This window comes from Gossypium hirsutum, chromosome D12 (genome assembly GCF_007990345.1).
Source record: "Gossypium hirsutum isolate 1008001.06 chromosome D12, Gossypium_hirsutum_v2.1, whole genome shotgun sequence".
In the NCBI taxonomy this organism is placed as follows: domain Eukaryota; kingdom Viridiplantae; phylum Streptophyta; class Magnoliopsida; order Malvales; family Malvaceae; genus Gossypium; species Gossypium hirsutum.
In genome coordinates, this window is record NC_053448.1 from 3,939,243 (window position 1) to 3,959,289 (window position 20,047).

The 20,047-nt window shown below is 35.7% G+C and overlaps 2 protein-coding genes across 3 annotated transcripts; one reads left to right on the plus strand and one right to left on the minus strand.

Moving 5' to 3' along the window:
* The first annotated feature begins 2,674 nt into the window (after window positions 1–2,674).
* On the plus strand, window positions 2,675–4,683 carry LOC107945028 (AAA-ATPase At3g50940). The gene is made up of 2 exons (XM_016878841.2): window positions 2,675–3,979; window positions 4,076–4,683. The coding sequence occupies exons 1-2, from the start codon at window positions 2,783–2,785 to the stop codon at window positions 4,469–4,471; spliced, it is 1,593 nt and encodes a 530-aa protein (XP_016734330.2). The 5' UTR covers window positions 2,675–2,782; the 3' UTR covers window positions 4,472–4,683.
* Window positions 4,684–6,974: 2,291 nt separating this feature from the next.
* On the minus strand, window positions 6,975–11,085 carry LOC107945027 (diaminopimelate decarboxylase 2, chloroplastic). 2 transcript variants are annotated; one of them, XM_016878838.2, is made up of 8 exons: window positions 10,478–11,085; window positions 9,734–9,908; window positions 8,906–9,055; window positions 8,546–8,707; window positions 8,106–8,291; window positions 7,637–7,759; window positions 7,466–7,555; window positions 6,975–7,286 (listed from the first exon to the last, which is right to left on the minus strand). In XM_016878838.2, the coding sequence occupies exons 1-8, from the start codon at window positions 10,975–10,977 to the stop codon at window positions 7,206–7,208; spliced, it is 1,467 nt and encodes a 488-aa protein (XP_016734327.1). In that variant the 5' UTR covers window positions 10,978–11,085; the 3' UTR covers window positions 6,975–7,205. The 2 variants fall into 2 exon arrangements, with proteins under 2 accessions (XP_016734327.1, XP_016734329.1); XM_016878840.2 differs by having other exon boundaries at window positions 8,106–8,286; window positions 8,541–8,707; window positions 10,478–11,061.
* Between the last annotated feature and the right edge of the window lie 8,962 nt (window positions 11,086–20,047).

Here is a 20,047-nt window from a genome sequence, read left to right on the forward strand (position 1 = left end):
CTTATAGTATACATTTCAGACATATACATACTCAGTCATATTTTAATGTTTCAATACTCGTACACCAATCATCACATACTATACTCTTCATGACTTCAGATTCACGGTTCAATCAATTTTCTATAAATGATTCACAATATGAACAGTATACATGCAGGAGTCAATATAGAACTCACATGAATCTCACCTACTACAGTTCAAAGCTCTAGATCTAGATATCCATCACAAACCAGCAGTAACCACTACTTAGAAACATAATTTCACCAATACTCTTGTACATACAAATTACTTATCATTTCAATCACTAACAGTCCCATGCAGAAACCTTATACTTATTAGTCTCGTTGTTCAATTACCAAATACAGATTTACTCATTCATTACTTAACATGCAGAGCTGAAATACTTACCCTAATGCGAAGTAACTACTGATCATAAAAGAACCTTAGCTTTTAGATTATCGAGGTAGGATAGATTCAGATTTAAGGAAGGTTTCAGTAGATACCACTTAAGGAAGAGAAAGAAGAAGGAAGAACATACTCCCACATCTTGCTTAGTGGAATTTAACATGTGTCATATGTATTAGAACTTGTCTTCTTATTGGCTTACAGTTTCCGAGAAAAATATAAATAAGCTCCCTTTTTCAAACTTATCAAACTAAACTATACATTTGGTTTCTAACCAGATTACTTAAAGTCTAGCTAGCACAATATCCATACAAACTAGACGTACTATACCTTTGGCGAATACTCATCCATATTTCCCTTTTATCCTTTAACACGAACGTCTCCTCAACACATGGTAAAATATTAGAAAATCAAATTCTTACTTTCTTACTTGCTCTTGTGGCGGTTATTACACGCCCACACGTAAACGCCAAAACAATCTTTTGGGTGGTAACACTATGCCAGACAGACTATTAACTATTATACGTTGAAACTTTGAACCCACCAGATCTGGGGTATTACATTATTAGCCATCAACTCATACACCTAGTCTCATAGAAAACTAAACTCCTCATTGTATTTCCAAGCTAGCCTTTCAATAACTCTTTTTTTAGCCTTCCTACACATGGTGAAGTTTACTTTAACCCCTCCTCAACCCCCACAATATAGTCCTAATCTATCTGCATAGAAGGGCCATCAGCAACAACACTAGCAAGCTTTTCAGTAGCCCCACCAATAGGCCCCTCTTTAGGCATCTCAGTGTTCCTGTCACCTACAAGCCCTTTAGTTTAGTCCTCGCCTAACCCCTCAAATTGATCTTTAACAAGCCCATCTAGAGTCACATCAGTTGGCACTTTATTATGCCCCTCACTAACAATCCCCTCTTCAGGGACCTCAGTGGTCCCATCACCAATAGGCCCCTCAACAAGGTCTTCACCTACATGTGACCTAAAACTATCTTCCCCTAAATTGTTAGACTCCCCTAAACTGGGTCCAGTTAGCATTCTTCAATCACCACACCCGTGTCAACTTCATGCTCCACATAAACATTTATCTCTTTGAACTTGTTCCAATGGCTTATCATATCAATTGTACTTTGATTATCCCATACAACCCTAAGGTTATTGAACCCTTATTCTAGGATCATGAAGTGAATTATCCTAAAGTATAGGAAGCTAACCCATTTTGAACTATTTTCCTAAGTTCAAAGTAAGATATGGTGTCAGGATCTTCCTTAACCCTAACTTTAAACCCACTAGCATACCTAAGGAAAGGATCACATATGCATTCCCCACCAACATACAGGTTCAACCAGTATTCTTCTCCCATTTGACAAAAACATATTACTTAAACTTAAGTTTTTATAAGAAAAGACACAAATATAAATGTTCAACGATAAACCACATGCACTCTTAATACATGCTGCTAAAAATGACACACATATAAATGTAAAATACTGCAAACATAAGCATATGGTGTCCACCCATAACCCACTTGCAGTGAACCTAAACTTGGTTTATCCATATGCAAACAAGCACTATCACCCTCGTAACAAACATGCAAGGACCACAAACATAACTTTTATTATGCAAATACATATAAATAAACACATTATAGTTATAAGATTTAAAGGGTTTTAGATTCTTAATCTTCTTCGTGAAACCCATACAAAGTTAAATTTTATGTGGGTTTCGAAGGTTTTCAAATTTAAAGGTAAAGAGTTTCATTCTGGAAATATATATGCATAAACAAATAGTTAATGATTTTCAATTTAGGGTTTTCAAACCCTAACTTTTTTCAAAAACTATATAGGTTGAATTCGAAAGGTTGAAATGAAATTACAATAAACCTTTATATGTTGTCTAAAGACCCTAAACCATTTGTAGTCACATTTGGTTCCAGATTTAAGGTTAACTAAAAAAACAAAGGTTACAAACCCTAAACCTCTAATCAATTCAAATTTCCATTTCAAAACTATGTAAACCCTCCCAGTTCCGAAACTCATTCTTACTTTTTTTTCCAGATTAATATCGATATTTAGAGAAAATCATAACCGTGCAACTACGTTTGAAGTGAAATATTGATATCATGTTTCTAGTTCTAGTCTTCAATCACTTGAAAGAGGTAGATTAAATATTTGAATTCTATGAGTTTTCTTTTATTAAAGGATGATTTATGTGATTATGTTAACTATTAAATTCGTTTAATATATAGGGATCATAATATTGAATATCCAATTTAACAAAATTTAATTTCAATATTATCTTTTATCATTAACAATTTAAAAATAAAGCAACGGCGGCTTGACCATGTTTTTCGTTTCCTATTTGTGCCACCCATGTTGGCAACAACAACGCCCTTTCTTGATCGTACGTTGCGACATATAAAACCCCAAACGTTCGCATCCTTTTCACTCTCAAAATCCAGCAAACTTTTACATCATCTTCTTCATTTTGCTACTGTTGGTAAAAAACAACAACAACAAATGGATACAGCGAGAAAGCCCACTTTCAATGCCAATAATAACCAATGCCTCTCCGCCAAGCTCATCTTCTCGGCCGCTGCATCAGTTGCCACCACCGCCATGCTGATTCGATCAGTCGCCAAAGATTTCGTTCCTCTAGAGCTCCGAGACTACATCTTCTTCAAAATCAAGAATCTCATCCTCTCTTTCCGTTCGGAAATCACGTTGGTCATCGAAGAATTCGATGGTCTCAACGAGAACCTTCTTTACAAGGCCGCAGAACTCTATCTCGAGCCTACCATCCCTCCCGACACCAAGAGAATCAAGCTAGCCCTGCCCAAAAGGCAAGGCAAGATTTCATTTTCTCTTGAAAGCAATGAAGAAATCGTTGATAACTTCAATGGGGTTCAAGTGAAATGGAGGTTAGTCTCAAAAAATTTCCCTCCCAAGAACATCCCAGGGTCTGATCCTTACAACCCTTTGTTGCTTACAACTGAGGCTCGGTTCTTCGAGCTAAGTTTCCACAAGAAGCATAAAGAAACGATCTTGAACAATTATATGCAGCATATATTGGAGATCTCAAAAGATTTGGAAGAGAAAAAGAAGACCTTGAAGTTATTTACCTTGAAACCTGATAGGTATAGTGGAAGAATTGGAGATATGTGGCAGGCCCTGAATCTTGATCATCCGGCTACTTTCCAAACCCTGGCAATGGATTCAGATTTGAAGAGGAAAATAATGCTGGATTTGGATAGGTTTATGAAAAGAAAAGAGTATTATAAGAGGGTAGGCAAGGCTTGGAAAAGAGGGTATTTGTTGTTTGGTCCTCCTGGTACAGGAAAGTCGAGCTTGATTGCTGCCATGGCCAACTATCTTAACTTCGATGTATACGATTTGGAGTTGACTGAAATCAAAGGGGACTCAGAGCTGAGGAAGTTGCTGATTTCAACTGGGAATAAATCCATCATTGTTGTGGAAGATATTGATTGTTCATTGGAATTTCAGGACAGACTCGCTCAAACCCGGGCTATGATGCCACAAGGTCTTCATCGACATATGCAAGTACCTCAGGTAAATATATAATTCACTAAACCTATTCTTACATTGCCAAACATATACCTGCAGTGGTGTTGATTTGTTGTTTGTTTTTGGTATTGTATGTACCAGCAACAGATGACACTGTCAGGATTGCTCAACTTCATAGATGGCTTATGGTCGAGCTGCGGGGATGAAAGGATTATAGTTTTCACAACCAACCACAAGGACCGGCTTGATCCGGCTTTGCTACGCCCTGGTCGAATCGATGTGCAAATCCACATGTCTTACATCACGCCTTGTGGATTCAAAATGCTGGCTTCCAATTACCTGGGGATAACGGAGCACCCACAGTTGTTGGAGATCGAGGAACTGCTGAAGACAACCAAGGTGACCCCTGCAGAAGTGGGGGAGCTGTTGATGAAAGATGAGGGGACCGAAAAAGTGTTACAGGGTCTGATCCAGTTTCTCCAAACCCCGCTAAGCGATGCAGCTGCTGAACCGCAACCGGGCATGTCCCAGCAGTAGGGGGAAAAGGTTGGAAGAGATCTCTTTCTGTGAATTGGTGAGAAATGAGATTTGGGACAGTGAAGACATGCTATAGTCTAATATAGTAATAAATAATACGAGGTTGTTTGTTGATGACTGTGTTAGTTTGTTTTTTTCTGGATAATATGGATTGGAGATGATGGGATCTGGGTTTAGCATGAAAGCTTGTTTAATATGAAACAACTTTTTGAGCTTATGATTTTCATATATGAATGTTTTGGTAGTGCTTAAACTCATTGGCAGAAGTAAATTACCCGCAGGCAACACATCTACATTTATGATTCAAACCTAATCAATTTAAAAAAAAAAAAAAACGCCAGACTGATGGCCACAATTTGGGGTTAGCTCTAAATTAAATCGGATGGGATTTAGGGATCAAACTAACGAAATCTATATGATGCATAAATAAGAAAACCTTTGAACCAATAAAAATAATAAAAAATCGATTTTCGGGTTTTCATTGCTCATAGATTTTTTATTGGATATTTTTATGGTAAACAATTTAACTATAAGTTAAATACATATTTTTTTTTATTTTTTTATCCATTATATTTGTTAGGCATCTTGTTTTTTTCTTATTTTGGTGGGATTATTTTTTTCTGTTTTCGATATTTAAAGCAAGGCAGTCCGTATTGATACCGTGGTACTAGCCAGTACGTATCATTTCGGTCTTAAATCCGTGCCAAATAATTTATGTTTTGTTCTGATTAAAATTCTAGTGCTATCCGGTTATTTCGGTGTGCTTCGACCTATTTCAGTCATTACCGACTATTTGTCAATACAAAATTTTAATATTTTAAATCAACTTTTATTTTTGTTTATCTTAACAATTTTAATTTTTCTATAATTACATTTAAATTAATAGTTATTAAATTAAATCATTGAATTTAATTAATGCTTTTAAAACTTATATTTACATATAAATATATTTGCTTGTGTATATAATATATAATTTATTTTTTACCAAACTAATATATAGTTTGTTAAGAAATTAAAAATTAGACTATAAATATATGTGTGAAAAATATTTAAATGTATATATAATTTATCAAGAAACTAAAATTAGGCTATAAATATATGTGTGAAAAATATTTAAATGTATATATAATTTATCAAGAAACTAAAATTAGGCTATAAATATATGTGTAAAAATTATTTAAAAATATCGAAAAATCTGAAACGATACATCCAAATATATCAAATACCAAGATAAAAACGATATATTCATAAATACAATATTAACTACTTGCTCCCTTAAATAAATTGTTTAGTCAATTACGAGGGGTAAGATAGTAACCAATTAAGAGACGTGCAAGTAAAATAATTAAAAAATTAAAATTATTTTTTAAAAAATAGATAAATATTAAAATATTAATAATTTTTAGAAAATTTTAAGAAATATTTTTTTATAATTTTATATATTTTTATTTTTATATAATTGTTATATATTACAAATTATTATAATGGTTAAATTATACAGTATGTTAAGGTAAGTAAAAGTGATAATTACACAATAAATGATGCAGATAGCCACTAAAAATGATGGTTTTAGAGGGTTAGAGGTGGTGTTTGAGCATGAGTGTGGGCACATATGGTTGATCTCGTATATTTGCCTCTTAGTTTAGCGTTCAAAGGAGATATTTATAAAGGGAGGCTAGCTAAGCATGAGTCTCAACCATTAAATGCCATATTCTTTAGGTGCGGGTCATAGAGAGGTGGATTGTCAACTAAGAGTAGTATTGGATCTGATATAAGGAGAGTTTGTGAGATGATTGGTTGAAGCAACGTTAGATTCGAAGAAATGATGGATTGATGAATGCTAATAAGAACTCTTCTCCATATATTCTTCACCTTATGTGCGTGGTGTTTTAGTGAGATGAGGCTAGGATTATACTTCTAGCAGGACCATGAAGTTAAGCTTCATCAAGTTTTACCTTCAGCCATAGACGTCCGGTGGCTCCAAAAGAGATGAATCTCAAATGGTGTTATAAGTGTCTTAGATACCATAGGTGTATAATAACTCTTTCCTTAATATTCAAAATTTTGACAAACAAATAGGCTATTATAAAAATTTAACTGCACTGTTTTATATTTTTATAATTGTATGTACATTCATATCATAAAAATAAATAAATAAAAATCAAAAGTATTTTTATCTTAGAATTTTTTTTTTGCATTTATATAACTATATATTAAAATTTCGTATCTTTTATGTTTTCAATTACTTTGCTTAATAACGACTTTTTAGTGTTTATTTGACCTTTCTGCCACCTGAAGCAAAATTCTAAGGTATTAAAATTGGAAAAGAAAATATTTTAAGAACCAAAGTGAAAAACGAGATACAGTACAAGGACTAATTTCATATAAAACATATCTTAAATAATTAAAATTATTTCAATCAAATTAATTCATCCAACAAACCAATCAGATTGAAAATTTAATTTGTTAAACTCCCTAATCTCAATTTAGCTTGAGAAAATGATGAAACGGGCAAAAAGATATCCTTTGTTAGCTATCCAAGAGATGATAGTTCTCCATTGGGGTGGTGGGGAGGGGGCATTGTTTCATCTACTCAATCGTGGTTGCAAGCTCAATGTCAAATAGGCTTACAAAAATGAGACCATAACAAAATCAACAGTTTATTGAATGAAAGTTCATGTACATGGTACATTCTAGATCCAATTTCAACCCTCGACACTGTTCCTTGATCGAATTAAAGACCTTCAAAAAACCGCATGTGGTCTTCAAATGTTTCCCCATGTCGAATCTTGGTCACTGATCCATCTTCTTCAACCTGAGAGCAATAACAGTTAACCAACTAGGATGTGGAAAATTTCGTTTAACAACCAAATTTAACACAAACATGTTGCTAAGAAATGATCATGCTGATGAGGGTAAACGCTATTAAAGAATAAAGATTGCAAGTTCAAGAACGAGCTTGCCATAAAGGTAAACAAAGTTAAAGTTAATTACCCAGTACTCGGGAGGGCGCATCTTGAGATTGTAAGTTGATGCCATGCTCATGCAGTAAGCACCTGCATCATGTACGACCAGGCCAGTCCCCTGCAAAATGGAACCACCGATTAATGCAATATTTCAAATAATTGTTGCTCCAACCATCCCGTTATAGATAGAACTCGATACCTTAGCTGGGGTGGGAAGTTCTCTCTCCTTTCCCAAGAAATCTGCAGATTCACAAACAGGGCCAACAACGTCGAAAGTAGAAACCTCAGCAGCAGGAGGAGCAGGAGAAACCAACTCTATATGCTGCGATCATATATGAATGGGTCATTAATTTGAGAAAACAAAATCAAACTTGATTGGGTAATAATTCATATCTTTAGAAGGCTTAAAATATACCAAAAACAGAAACAAATTAGGTCTGCATGAAACATAGGGTATACAGAGATCAGAGTGGTCAAACTGATAGCCAATAATCAACTATTTTGGCACAAGGTCAACCAACTGCATCTAGGACTGAGGCACTGTTAAAACCAACAGCTAGATATCTTTGATTGTGTTAAGTGTGTTCATCAAAGCTTGAACTTGCTGGCTGATGATACAAATTATGAAATCATGGTCATTACAAGAAAGATGAACTAAAAGCACTTACTTGATAAGCATCATAAAGGCTAGGACGGATGAGTTCAGCCATACTACCATCAATCACAATGAAATTTTTTGTTCCATTAGTTTTGACTCCAGTGACACGATTGACAAAGCAGCAAGTATTTGCAATGAGTGATCTTCCTGGTTCAATGATGAGATTAAGATTCCTTGAATGTACCAATTCTCTGACCTACACCAACCAACGCCAAGGGGAGAAAAACATTAATATTAGCCAAAATGAACAATCCTAGAATATTGATATTGTTACTTCATAAATGGTCAAACAAGAATTATAACCATGGTAAGTACCCTGGCATTTTATTCAAACACTAGATATTGTATACTAGAAAGTATTTAAATAGTAATTTACAATGCATTGGTTAGTTTATTGTATAAATAACTTTATGACAACAATTTGCAAGATACGGAAAGTCTGAGCCTTACAGTGTCAATGAGATCTCTAGGTGTGGGAAGGACGGCACCACTGTGGTAGTAATCTATACCCAAACCACCTCCAATGTTCAAATAATCAACCTCGAAACCTTGGGCACGAATTTCATCAATGTAGTTGACCATGAGAACAGCAGCATCCCTAAATATATCCACCTGAACAACATTAAACGAGAGCTTCATTAGCACTTGATGAGCAATTTTTGAACTAGATTAAGACAAATAATAATGCTGAACACAGAAAATAAACCAACGGGAATGAGTGAAAGAAGAATCCTAGAAAAAACTATTAAAACAAACAAGTACCAACTTGCAAGTGAGTCAAGTCAAATAAACATGATGTTGTTGAGATACCTTGGTAATGGTTGAACCAAGATGACAGTGGGCCCCTACAAGTTTCAGCTCATTAGGATGTGCCTTTACAGCATCCAGAAACCACTGCAGCTTCTCGTTCCTAATACCAAATTTAGAGTTCTTGTTCCCAGTAGCAACATATGGGTGGACCTACACGTTAATAGCAATGTCATTAAAACATAAATATGAAACCTGGATAAAAAGCATGCTCCTAGAATCTCTTCAATCTTTAAATTCTTAATGGCCTTTTCTCCTAGAATTAAGGTAATCCTCAAAGCTAGGTTTAGGTTGCATTCCCAAAAAACCAATTCTGTAAGGTAAATTTACTAGCCTTCCTATCATGGATTATCAACTTGAGAGCAAAAATTAAAGTCAAGTAGGCAGGAAGATTTCAAGCCATGGAACAATAATCTGGTTCTCGAGTACACTAAAACTGGTGAATGAGAAAACAGAACAATTAATGGTTGAGAGAGTCATCATGGAAATGGAGATTAAATAATAGAGGTTAAAGAAGGTATGCTAGTTGTACTAAGAACAGACTGAAATTTCAGTTGATCACGTTTCAATAAACCTATATTTACTATGAGAAAGCCATATATAGCAGCTCAATTAGATTCTCATATGCCATATAATAACTTCACTAGCAAGCAAGTTTGATTTTATTTCAAACCATTTCATTTCAATTAGATTCTCATATGCTAAGGTCAACTGAAAACCAAGTTTAATTAATTTAGTTATCCAAAGTTCTCTTTTTTATAGAAACAAGTTCAAATCATATACATTAAATGTCCATGTAGTTAAGGCTTAATGGAATAATTACTGCATTACCTGAGGATCTACATCAGGGTTGATCCGAAGCAAAACATTAACCTTTCTGCCAGCAATTCTTGCAGCAGCTACAATATTTTCCAGATCAAATTCACTATCCACATTGACAAAAACACCTTCTTGGGCAGCTAGTACCAAATCTTCCAAGATCTTCCCATTCCCATTAAAGATACACCTATTCATTTAGATATTAACACCAATCAAACTAAATAAACAGTCAACAAGAACAACCAAATCATTCTTACTCAAGCAGTAACAAACAAATTTAACATAGCTCAGCACATTTCGAAGCAAGATAGATACATTAAATATATCATATTTCATTGTAATGATGGGTGCAACAGCAATATGCTTAAAATGTCTAGCACTGACAAGCACAATAGCATACCCACAATATTGATATGTAAAATTTCCAAAAGGTTTTGGATGACCATAACCAGATGTCTAACAGGGCCATTTAGTGCAAACACACTCCTCTAAAGATTGTAATACTTTCTATAAACAATTTGACAAGGTTCAGAATACCACCTAATTAACCATTCAAATGCAAAATAGAAAATAAGAAAATTATTAAAATGCAGTGCCCATTTAATCATAATTGCTGCATTTAAAAATTAAACTAATGAATTTATTCACGAAAGTAATTTTTGATCTAAATGTGAAGCCAAAAGAAAGTAGCTGAAAAAATATGAACAAAACCGAAATGCAAAACAGAATATGCGATATTTAATCTAAGGAACTTACTTAGTTGGATCGAAGCCGGCACGAAGAGCCAACTTGAGTTCATTGCCACTAACAAGCACAGCACCGCAACCCAACATCCTCAAATGCTGCAAAATCTTGAAATTGTTATTCGCCTTGATGGCGTACCCAATAATGGAATTCTTCAAGCCTTCAAGGGCCTCCTTATAAGCTTCCACATTCCTAGTAATCTGAGGCTTACTATACAAATAAAACGGCCTCTTTTCGACCTTTTCCATGACATCCTGGACCTTGGTATCCTCACAGTAGAGAAACCCATCTGGGGATTTAGTGAAGCAGTGTTGAAAAGTTGGGTTGAGGGTTTTAGCAGGGTTCTGAGAGAGGACAGCTTTGAGAGAGAGGGAGAGGGAGGGATGCTTGAAGACATTCTTGGAGGGCTTGAGAGGCAAAATGGGGGATTTGGAAAATGGATTCTTGGTTAATGAGTGGTTTAGGGTTTTGGGAAGAAATGAGGAGTGAGAGAGAAGATGAGTAGCCGCCATTAGTGATGAAGATTGCAATGCTATGCGTTTGTTGACCGTCGTTTTTCGTCTTCACATAGATAAGAAAAAGGGTGTTTTTATATTTGTATAAACTATAAAGGTCACCGCGAAACATGTTAAAAGGTGGCGTTAACTAGATTAATTAATTTGAATTTAATTAAACACATTAATATATTTTTAAGAAAAAGCTCTGATACCAATAGAGGGCAGGTGAGTAAGAAGCTAGAGATCAGCAATTAACGATGAATAACAGTAGGTATGCTATGCCAAAACACATGCCTTTCTCTCTTTTCTAGCCATCAACAAGGCACTGCCTTTTAGCTGTTAATCTCTTTAATCGCTGAACTCCTTTAAACTCAACTGAACTTATTAATATCTTGTATCATGTTCAATTTCTGATGTGCAGGATCCATAAGCATGGCAAGCACAAAGCATACTCTTAAACTTATGAGAGATTTTCTTCCATAGAAATTCTATTTTCAGGTAAGAAGAGATGAAAGAGGTTTAGAAAGCCATAGATTTATAAAACTCTTCTGGATTTTATTTCAGAGGTAGTTCTTGTTTTACACCTGAGACTTCCCCATGCTTATATAGAGGGGAAAGGTAGTAGTAAGCAGATAAGGAGGAATCTGCTTTTACAAACGTAAAGGACATGACTCATACATAAAGGACACAAGCAGATAAGGAGGAATCTACTTTTACAAACGTAAAGGACATGACTCATACATAAAGGACACAAGCAGATAAGGAGGAATCTGCTTTTACATTAATTTATCTATTATTGATATATATGTATCTGTGTCATAGTCTGTATCAATATCAGAGGTGATGTTGAATTCTTCCACTTTCTGTCTTTTCTTTTCACGAGCTCTGTAACACGTAAGCTCCAATCTTTCAATTCTTTTTTCCAAGTCATCTGGTGGTATCATATCATCATTATTGCCTTTGGGAAGTGGAGCTTTTGAAACTCTTGGTCCTTCTTCATGTAGATCTTCCCAGATATGTGTGTCTTGAATTATCTGGCTGCAATGCATGGGATAATCTTGAGACCATTCTTTTGGATCTGGTATGTTGGACCAATATTCATTCAGGGCTTCTTTCAATTTGTTCTGATAAGGTGTTGGTGGATTCCTTTGAACATCCCATGGTGCTGATGTTTCTCCCGAGGGCCATATCTCTGAAGGAATTATTTTATTTATCTGACACAAGTATTTTTGTAGCTTCTTAAGGTCAAAAGGATTCTCATAAACCTCTTCAAAATATGTTTTATGGATCCAAGAACTAGGAAGAGAGGCTAACTGTGTTGCTGATCCATTTTGCATAAAGTATTGAGGTTTATAGAAGATGATTACTATCCATTGGACACGGGTATTTTTGTGAAATTCAAACATAAGCATATCTACCCAGTATTCTAAAGGATAGAACCATTTTAAAAATGTGGCTAAGTTTTTCATCTCAGGGGCTTCTTCATTGCGAACCGCCATGGTTAAGAAGTGTTGGAGATCAGGCATAAAAAACTCAATCCCTATGTGAAAGAGATGAGTTAAATACCATAACATCCATTTCAATTCTTCAGGAAACTCACCAAACTGGAACTTGATTGGGTTTATGAATGGGTAATCAGGATGTAACCCTAAAGGTTTAAGGAATAATCCTCCGAAATTCCTAAAGACATCTAATTGATAAGAAAGCATCATGTTCATAGCTTCTTTATGGAATCTCTTTTCTAGGATTAGACTTAAGACTTCTGGAGGGTGTTCTGGATGAGAATTTGGTTTACAGGGAAGAGAAAAGGGTGAAGGTGGTTGTTGGGATTGTTTCTTTTTTCCTTTTGAGGAAGAAGAAGGTTGAAACATGAAAACTTCAATAGGTTTTGGGGTTTGAATTTGAGTGGGTTTTTCAGTAGTTTCAGGTAATCTCGTGAGAATATCTACAAGAACATTGTCTTTCCCTTTAAAAATATATTAATATATTTTTAAACACATTAATATATGAAACCCATATTCCGCTTACCAAAAACCTTCTTTTTCTCCTGTAAAAAGTATAAAGTCCCTTATTACTACCAGAAGAAAAAATGTTAAAGAGTATGTACAGTCCTCTAAATTTGACAAACACCTTATCTATGGAGGCCAAGAAGAACAATTTGTCACTTTAGAGATCCCTTCTCATTTTCCACAAGAATGGTGTCAACATGGATATTCTCACATCCATTTTGGAGCAGTCCGTTTGGCGTTAAATTATCATGGAACTTCAGGGAAACCTGTAGTATCCAGAATTGCTCTGTTAGACTCCAGATATAAACGCTACCAAGATGCTTGTATTGGAACGGTAGAAGCAACTTTAAGCTCGGAAATGGCCATGGTAACTCTGTTTCCCAACTTTACCATGTCCCTACAAGATCCCAATTTGCTTGATGCTCTTAAGGTCCAGATTCAGATTATTGGAGCAGAAATGGTTGAATCGGCGGTAACTGCAACCCTGCACTATCAAATAGTGTATAGGGTCCAAGATCATGCCTTTAAGCTAACAAATCAAGGATCTGAAGATTCTCTTTTGATTTCTGTAAACACAAAAGAAGAGCCCTACTGCATTCATGTACCTAAACAGATACCCAAACAAGAACTTTTAAAGCTCTTACCGAAAAAGTGGGTGACAAATTATGAGCAGATCCACCAGCACAACCAGCCGATCAAATCCACCAGAAACCAGATTATGACAAGAGCTGATGGGACTAGTGAAATCCGTTTTGATCACAGTCACCTAAAACAGCTTTCAACACCTCCTGTCTTTACTACTCAAATGATGTTTCAACCATTATCTACAGAAGATGTAGTACCAGGACCGAAAGCAAAGTTAATTCAAAGCTTTCAACCAGATGGAAAGCCTCTGTACTTTTCAAAGATCCTTCAGGACATTGTCCGTGGGATATCAATTGCGCATGTGAAGGGTGCAGAAACGATGCTTTTGAAGAACTTGACGAAGACATCAAACGCACCAGAAAAAAGAAATCCAGCAAAAAATCAACACAGTCAGATTTTTATGAAAGATGGATGAATAAAGATCCAGTTATTGGCCCTTTAGGAGAAGATAGCGGTAAATTCGTATATCTTGTGGACTATTCTGCAAAGAAGCCACAATCTCCTAAGATCCATGATCTACCAAATCCTCCTCCATTATCCCCTCCAAAACCAGACCCTGACCAGAAATGGCTAGCTAAGCCCCTAAAGCAGCCATGTTACAAAAGAATCAACAAATGGGTTCAGAAAAATAACCAGTTTATGACATGCAACCAGGAACACAAGTTGAAGGTTCCAACTCCCGTTCAATCAATTCCACAAGTTCAAATGTATGCAGCAACTTCTTCATATGATTAAGATTTTCCGCCGCTTGAAGAATTTACAAAGAATGAACATCTTCATGCGCCCAAAATCTCTTCAAAACTCCAAGTTGATGCAGAAGGAAGACAAAGTAAAATTGTAACAGTAGAAGCCACCTTAAATTGGCAGACAGAAAATGCTATAGCCCAGAATGCTGTAATCAAGAAGATTGATCAGAAAGTAAGTCAGATTGACAATAAGGTCTCAAAGATTGAAAAAACGACAGATGAAAACTCTGAAATGATCAAAAACCTTATTAAGATCTTCCAGAAGAGACTCAAAGAAGTTGCTCATGAGCCAGCTGCCCCAGGACAAGATTTCTTTTCTCATATTGCTCAAAGAGAAAAAGAAATCCAAAATCTCAAGGAACAGATAAAATATCTGAAAGAAAATGGGAAGCTGCCACCTCCACAACCATCAAGAAACGGGATTGAACTTTTCCCGTCAATCAGACAGACAGAAGGCCCTCGACATTTTGGGACTCAACCACTTATCTTCCCTCCATCTGAGACAAAGAAAAAAGCTACAATTAGCGAATTATTGCAGCAGATTAAAGCTCAGAAAGCAAAAGAAAAAAAGGATGCTGCAGAAGAAAAAAGAAAGAAAGAAAAGGCTCGAGGCAAGAGACCAGTGGAAAAGCCAGATGATGATGAAGAAAGCCAATTCTCTTCACCTCCAACATCTCCTCCACCAAAACAAATATCCAAGTCTTTGATGATGCAAAATAACACATCTCCTTCTAATCCTTTAACAAAAATTCTAAAGGATTATAGTCGTGAAATTTTGCCAAAGATATCTGTTGCTCGGAGAGAATCAGAGATAATCCCAGATCCAGATGATGATCTTGCTCCAAATGAAGAAGATTCAGTGTCCTTTTCAGGAACTGATGGATCAGAATCTATTGAGACTCAATCCAGTCCTTTTTCACAAGAAGAAATTGATGAAAACCAATCAGATCTGCCAGAAGTGATGGCCAGTCCAAGAGTGAAAGTTGAAGAACCATCAGATGAAGATATGACTGAAGTAGAACCATCAAATGCTAGGACAACTCCACATGTCTCTACAACAAAGATGGTTTTCACTCTAGATGATATTCCAATCTCAAAATGGCCAGCTAGATTACGAGAGTTCCATTCATGGCTTGATACCAGAAAACTTACAGAAGAAAGTCATTATAACATCCTGTCTGAATTTGTTTCAAGATTCACAGGAATGTTAAAAGATTGGTGGAACTCAGTTACTCAAGCAGATCAATTACAGTTCTTGGTGTTAACAGATTTTTCACAAAACATAAGGATTATCCATAGTTATTTTATAGGTAATCCTGAAGATCTATTAACTCTGAAGAGAATAGAGTTTTTCAAAAGGAAATGCTGCTCTTATCAGAAAAAAGATTTATCAAAACATTTTTATGTTATGATGAAGCTTTTTTATGCTCTTGGATCGGAGCCAAGACTGAAGCAAGCAGTTGTTGCATCCCTTCCAGATCCTATTCAGGTTGCGATTAATCAGAATCTCTACAGGCAAAATAAAAACATCCTCAATCTAACCATGGGAGAAATTCAACAAGAAACTTTTATTGCTCTTGAAGATATCTGCAACAGAAGAAAAGTTTTCAAAGATTATCTCCATAGAGACAAGAGGATAGATAAAGCTTGTACTGATTCACATTTGAAGATTAAATGCGGCAAAGAGGGCAAATCATGTTATTGTCCAACAAAGGAAAAGAAACACTTCAGAAGAGAAGAAGGAGCCAAAAGGCTAAAATCCAAGAAGAAGTACAGATGGAGATATCTCAAGAAAAAGAAAAGGTTCTCCAAGAAGGGGAAATCCACAAGATGTTACATTTGCAACAGAAAAGGTCACTTTGCAAAAGACTGTCCGAAAAACAAGAAAGGAGCAAAGATGATCAGACAAATCCAGCAGAAATCAGGAATCAAGATAAAGGAAGAAGATGACATAGAGTCCTTATTCTCTATTGATGATAAGCCTAATGGTCAATCAATATGTGCCATTCAAAGTTTTTTATCCAGTGATTCAGAAGATTCAGAATTCTTTTCATCAGATTCATCATTGATGATACAGCCCCAGAAAGATTGCTGTTCTCTCTCTACTCTTCCTCAAGAGGCATCCATGGAAGTCACAGCCCCCCATATTCCAGTCTCCATCTATACAAGTAAATACAGTAAACCTGTTATTGTAATTGCTTTTATTGATACTGGAGCAGCAGAATCCATCATGAATCCAGAAATTTTGCCAAAAGAACATTGGGAGCCCCATACCAGATACTTCAGCTCAGCATCAGGAAAAGTCTTTTCAACAGATTTGAGAAGCAAGCCCATCAAGATCCAATTTTTCCCAACATGTTCCATTATCACTACAGTTCTGGGATCAAAACTTCCAGGAAAGGATCTTATTGTTGGTTTTGATTTATATCTTAAAGCCAAACAATTAAGAATTCTTCCAGATGGAATAAGGTACAAACAAATGTTTAAACCTTATGTTCCAATTCCTAGATTATTTACTATTGATGCTGACAAGATCCAAGAAGTTGTTGAAGAATTAAAGCAAAGAACGTGTGCAGAATCTCATTCAGATTTCCTGAAGAAATGTGATCATCCTTTATGGAAAAATTCAACATTCTTCATCAAACTTCCTTTCAAAAAGAATGAAAATATCAATCCTACAAAAGCCAGTCATGTCGGAATGAATCCAGACCATCTCAAACTTGCTGAACAAGAATGCCAACAACTACAAACAGCAGGATTGATAGAAGCCTCAGATTCACAATGGGCATGTGAAGCTTTCTATGTCAACAAAAGATCTGAGCAAACTCGTGGAAAACTCAGACTGGTAATCAATTACCAGCCTCTTAATCATTTTCTCCAAGATGACAAATCCCCTTTACCCAACAGGAATTGCCTATTTTCTAGTCTTGCTAAAGCCCAAGTGTTTTCAAAGTTTGATCTTAAGGCAGGATTTTGGCAGTTGGGTATAGAACCTGAAGACAGGCCCAAAACAGGTTTCTGTATTCCGAACAAGCATTTTCAATGGACAGTAATGCCCTTTGGACTCAAAATAGCCCCTTCAAAGTTTCAAAAGGCCATGATCAGAATTTTCCAACCCATCATGGATCAAGCCCTAATCTACATTGATGACATCCTCCTCTACAGCCCCGATGAGCAAGATCATGCACTTCTTCTCAACAAATTCAAACAGATTATTCTTGATTTTGGAATAATGCTTTCAGAAAGGAAGATGCAAATCAACGAACAAGAAATTGAATTTCTTGGGATGATCATCAAGGATGGAAGGTACCAGCCATGTCCAAACATTGCAGAGGAACTGAAGAAGTTTCCTGACAAAAATCTCTCTCAAAAGCAAGTCCAACAATTTCTCGGGATAGTTAATTATCTTAGGGATTTTGTTCCCAAGATAGCCAAGTTAACAAATCCTTTGAGAAAAATGCTCAAAAAAGATCCACCTCCTTGGAAATCCAAACAGACAAAAGCTGTCCAGCAGATCAAAGAAAAGACAAGTCATCTACCACCATTACAGATCCCATCTGGTAACAAAAGAATTTTGCAAACTGATGCAAGTGATAAATATTGGGGAGCTATTCTCTTTGAAGAAAAACAGGGAAAAAGACAACTTTGTGGATACAAAAGTGGAAGATTTATAGATGCAGAAATCCATTATCATTCTACCTTCAAGGAAATCCTTGCTGTGAAATACGGGATCACTAAATTCCAATTTCATTTGACAGGGTATCATTTTCTTGTTGAAATGGATATGTCATCCTTCCCAAAGATGTTAAAATTCAAACAGAAGGAAGTTCCTCATTCTCAGCTTCTCAGATGGGCAGAATGGTTTTCCAGATTCTCTTTTGATGTTATTCATCGTTAATTGCTGATCTCTAGCTTCTTACTCACCTGCCCTCTATTGGTATCAGCACGGTTAGTAAAGGTTGAGGCCCGGGTTTGAGATTCATCATTTATATTTGTAATATATGGGTTACTTTCTCATTATGCGCATATATTTTATATGGGTTTTATTCGGTTTCTTTTTAGATTTTGTTCAACTTTGTCCTATTCTTCGTCCGTTGTGCATTATATTAGTTGATTCTACACATTATTATAGTTGGTCAGACATATATTTGTACCTTATCTTGTACTTGTAATTGTATTGATCTTGTGGCCTTGTATTATAAAAAGTTAAAAAAAATTAAGGTAGTGTTTGGAAAGTCATCTAGTATTTGAATTTGGATCTTATTGCTTGTAATTAGCTAGTGGTAGCATGTTTGGGCAACCATTATAATTGGTGGATCTCGCTAAATTGGATCTAATTGGAACACCCTAATTACACTTTTTAATTCTTAAGAGAGATTATGAGAATCAGAGCAATTACACCCAAATCCAATTACTCTAGGGTATTCCAAACACTCATACATGATATAACTTTAAGAAATATTTTTTATACAAATTTAAGTTATAAAAATTATATTATAACTTGAACATGTATGAGTATTTGGGATGGTTATGGAAAAAAAAATTTAATTGTTATCATAAATCTTTTTTTTTGTAGATAAAAACACGGCATAAAGCGATTACATCAACCAATCCATATTAAACTAAACTAGAACCATTACAATCAAAAATCAACACATCTTTTATTGAATCCGGCAAAGCTTCAAACAATTGGAGTATAGGATTTCCTATTACAACATGTTTAGCCGTAAGTGAACACGTAAAATTAAACATTCACCTCATCATTGCATGCATCTTCAATGACCATAACCTCCTTAATAAATGATGTATCATCCTCCATAGGAGCTTTCTTAGGGACCCGTTCAAACTCACGAACCAAGCCTTTCATAACCGTTCTCAACTCTACCGAGTCATGCAACTAACTATTCATCACCCCATTAGTCAACTTATCGGGCCTCTTATTCTCCACATTACTGCCTTTTGGATAAAAAATTAGAGTAGCATTACTTGACTTACCAAAATTAAATATTTTATTTTCCTTCCCTATAACCAAATCAAATTTTTGTTTATCCATTAAATGAACCGCCTTATGTTTCTCTTGATTCAAATTTAAAGAAACATTGATAGGCTAAATCATAAAATTTCCCCTATAACCCTCAACTTCCTTTGGTCCCATCTTAAGCCCATCATCAAATTTCCCATTTATTTTTTTTAACTCTAACTCTCATCTTTCCATTATTGGGCCTCAAAGCTTTAGAAATAGCCTTTGGCCCAATGCCTATCAACAGACCCTTCCCTTTGACCTGTTGCCTCATTCTATTTTCTTTAGTTTGGTTCTTGGTCCCTTGAATCCTTAAATCCCCAACAAATCCCATCACCTTATTTTTTTCCATTCTCCCTTCAACTTTTTCGTCGTCAATCAAGTCATTTACAGTATCTTGTTCATCTCCATCAACCTCTCCAAGCGCAGCAAATCTCGAGTCACCATTAACGTCGTTCTAACCATCGTTCTTAACTCTCCTGTGAACCGACCTCTTCTCGTCCGCCATCCTACAACCATCTAGGGGACAAATGGTTCCTCCTCCACACTCTTTTGAAACCCTATATTCTCCACAACCCGATTAAAATTTACAGCCTCTTTCTCCAGCAACGCTGATTGTACCCCCATACAACTTTCCGATCCATGGCCATAGTGACCGTATTTGA

Coding starts and splice junctions, on each gene's coding strand:
- LOC107945028 (XM_016878841.2), top strand. CDS start 2,783: ATGTTGGCAACAACAACGCCCTTTCTTGATCGTACGTTGCGACATATA. Junction 3,980..4,075: donor GACATATGCAAGTACCTCAG/GTAAATATATAA, acceptor TGTATGTACCAG/CAACAGATGACACTGTCAGG.
- LOC107945027 (XM_016878838.2), bottom strand. CDS start 10,977: ATGGCGGCTACTCATCTTCTCTCTCACTCCTCATTTCTTCCCAAAACC. Junction 8,292..8,545: donor CTAGAGATCTCATTGACACT/GTAAGGCTCAGA, acceptor TGGTTGGTGTAG/GTCAGAGAATTGGTACATTC. Junction 7,760..8,105: donor GCCTTTATGATGCTTATCAA/GTAAGTGCTTTT, acceptor ATATGATCGCAG/CATATAGAGTTGGTTTCTCC.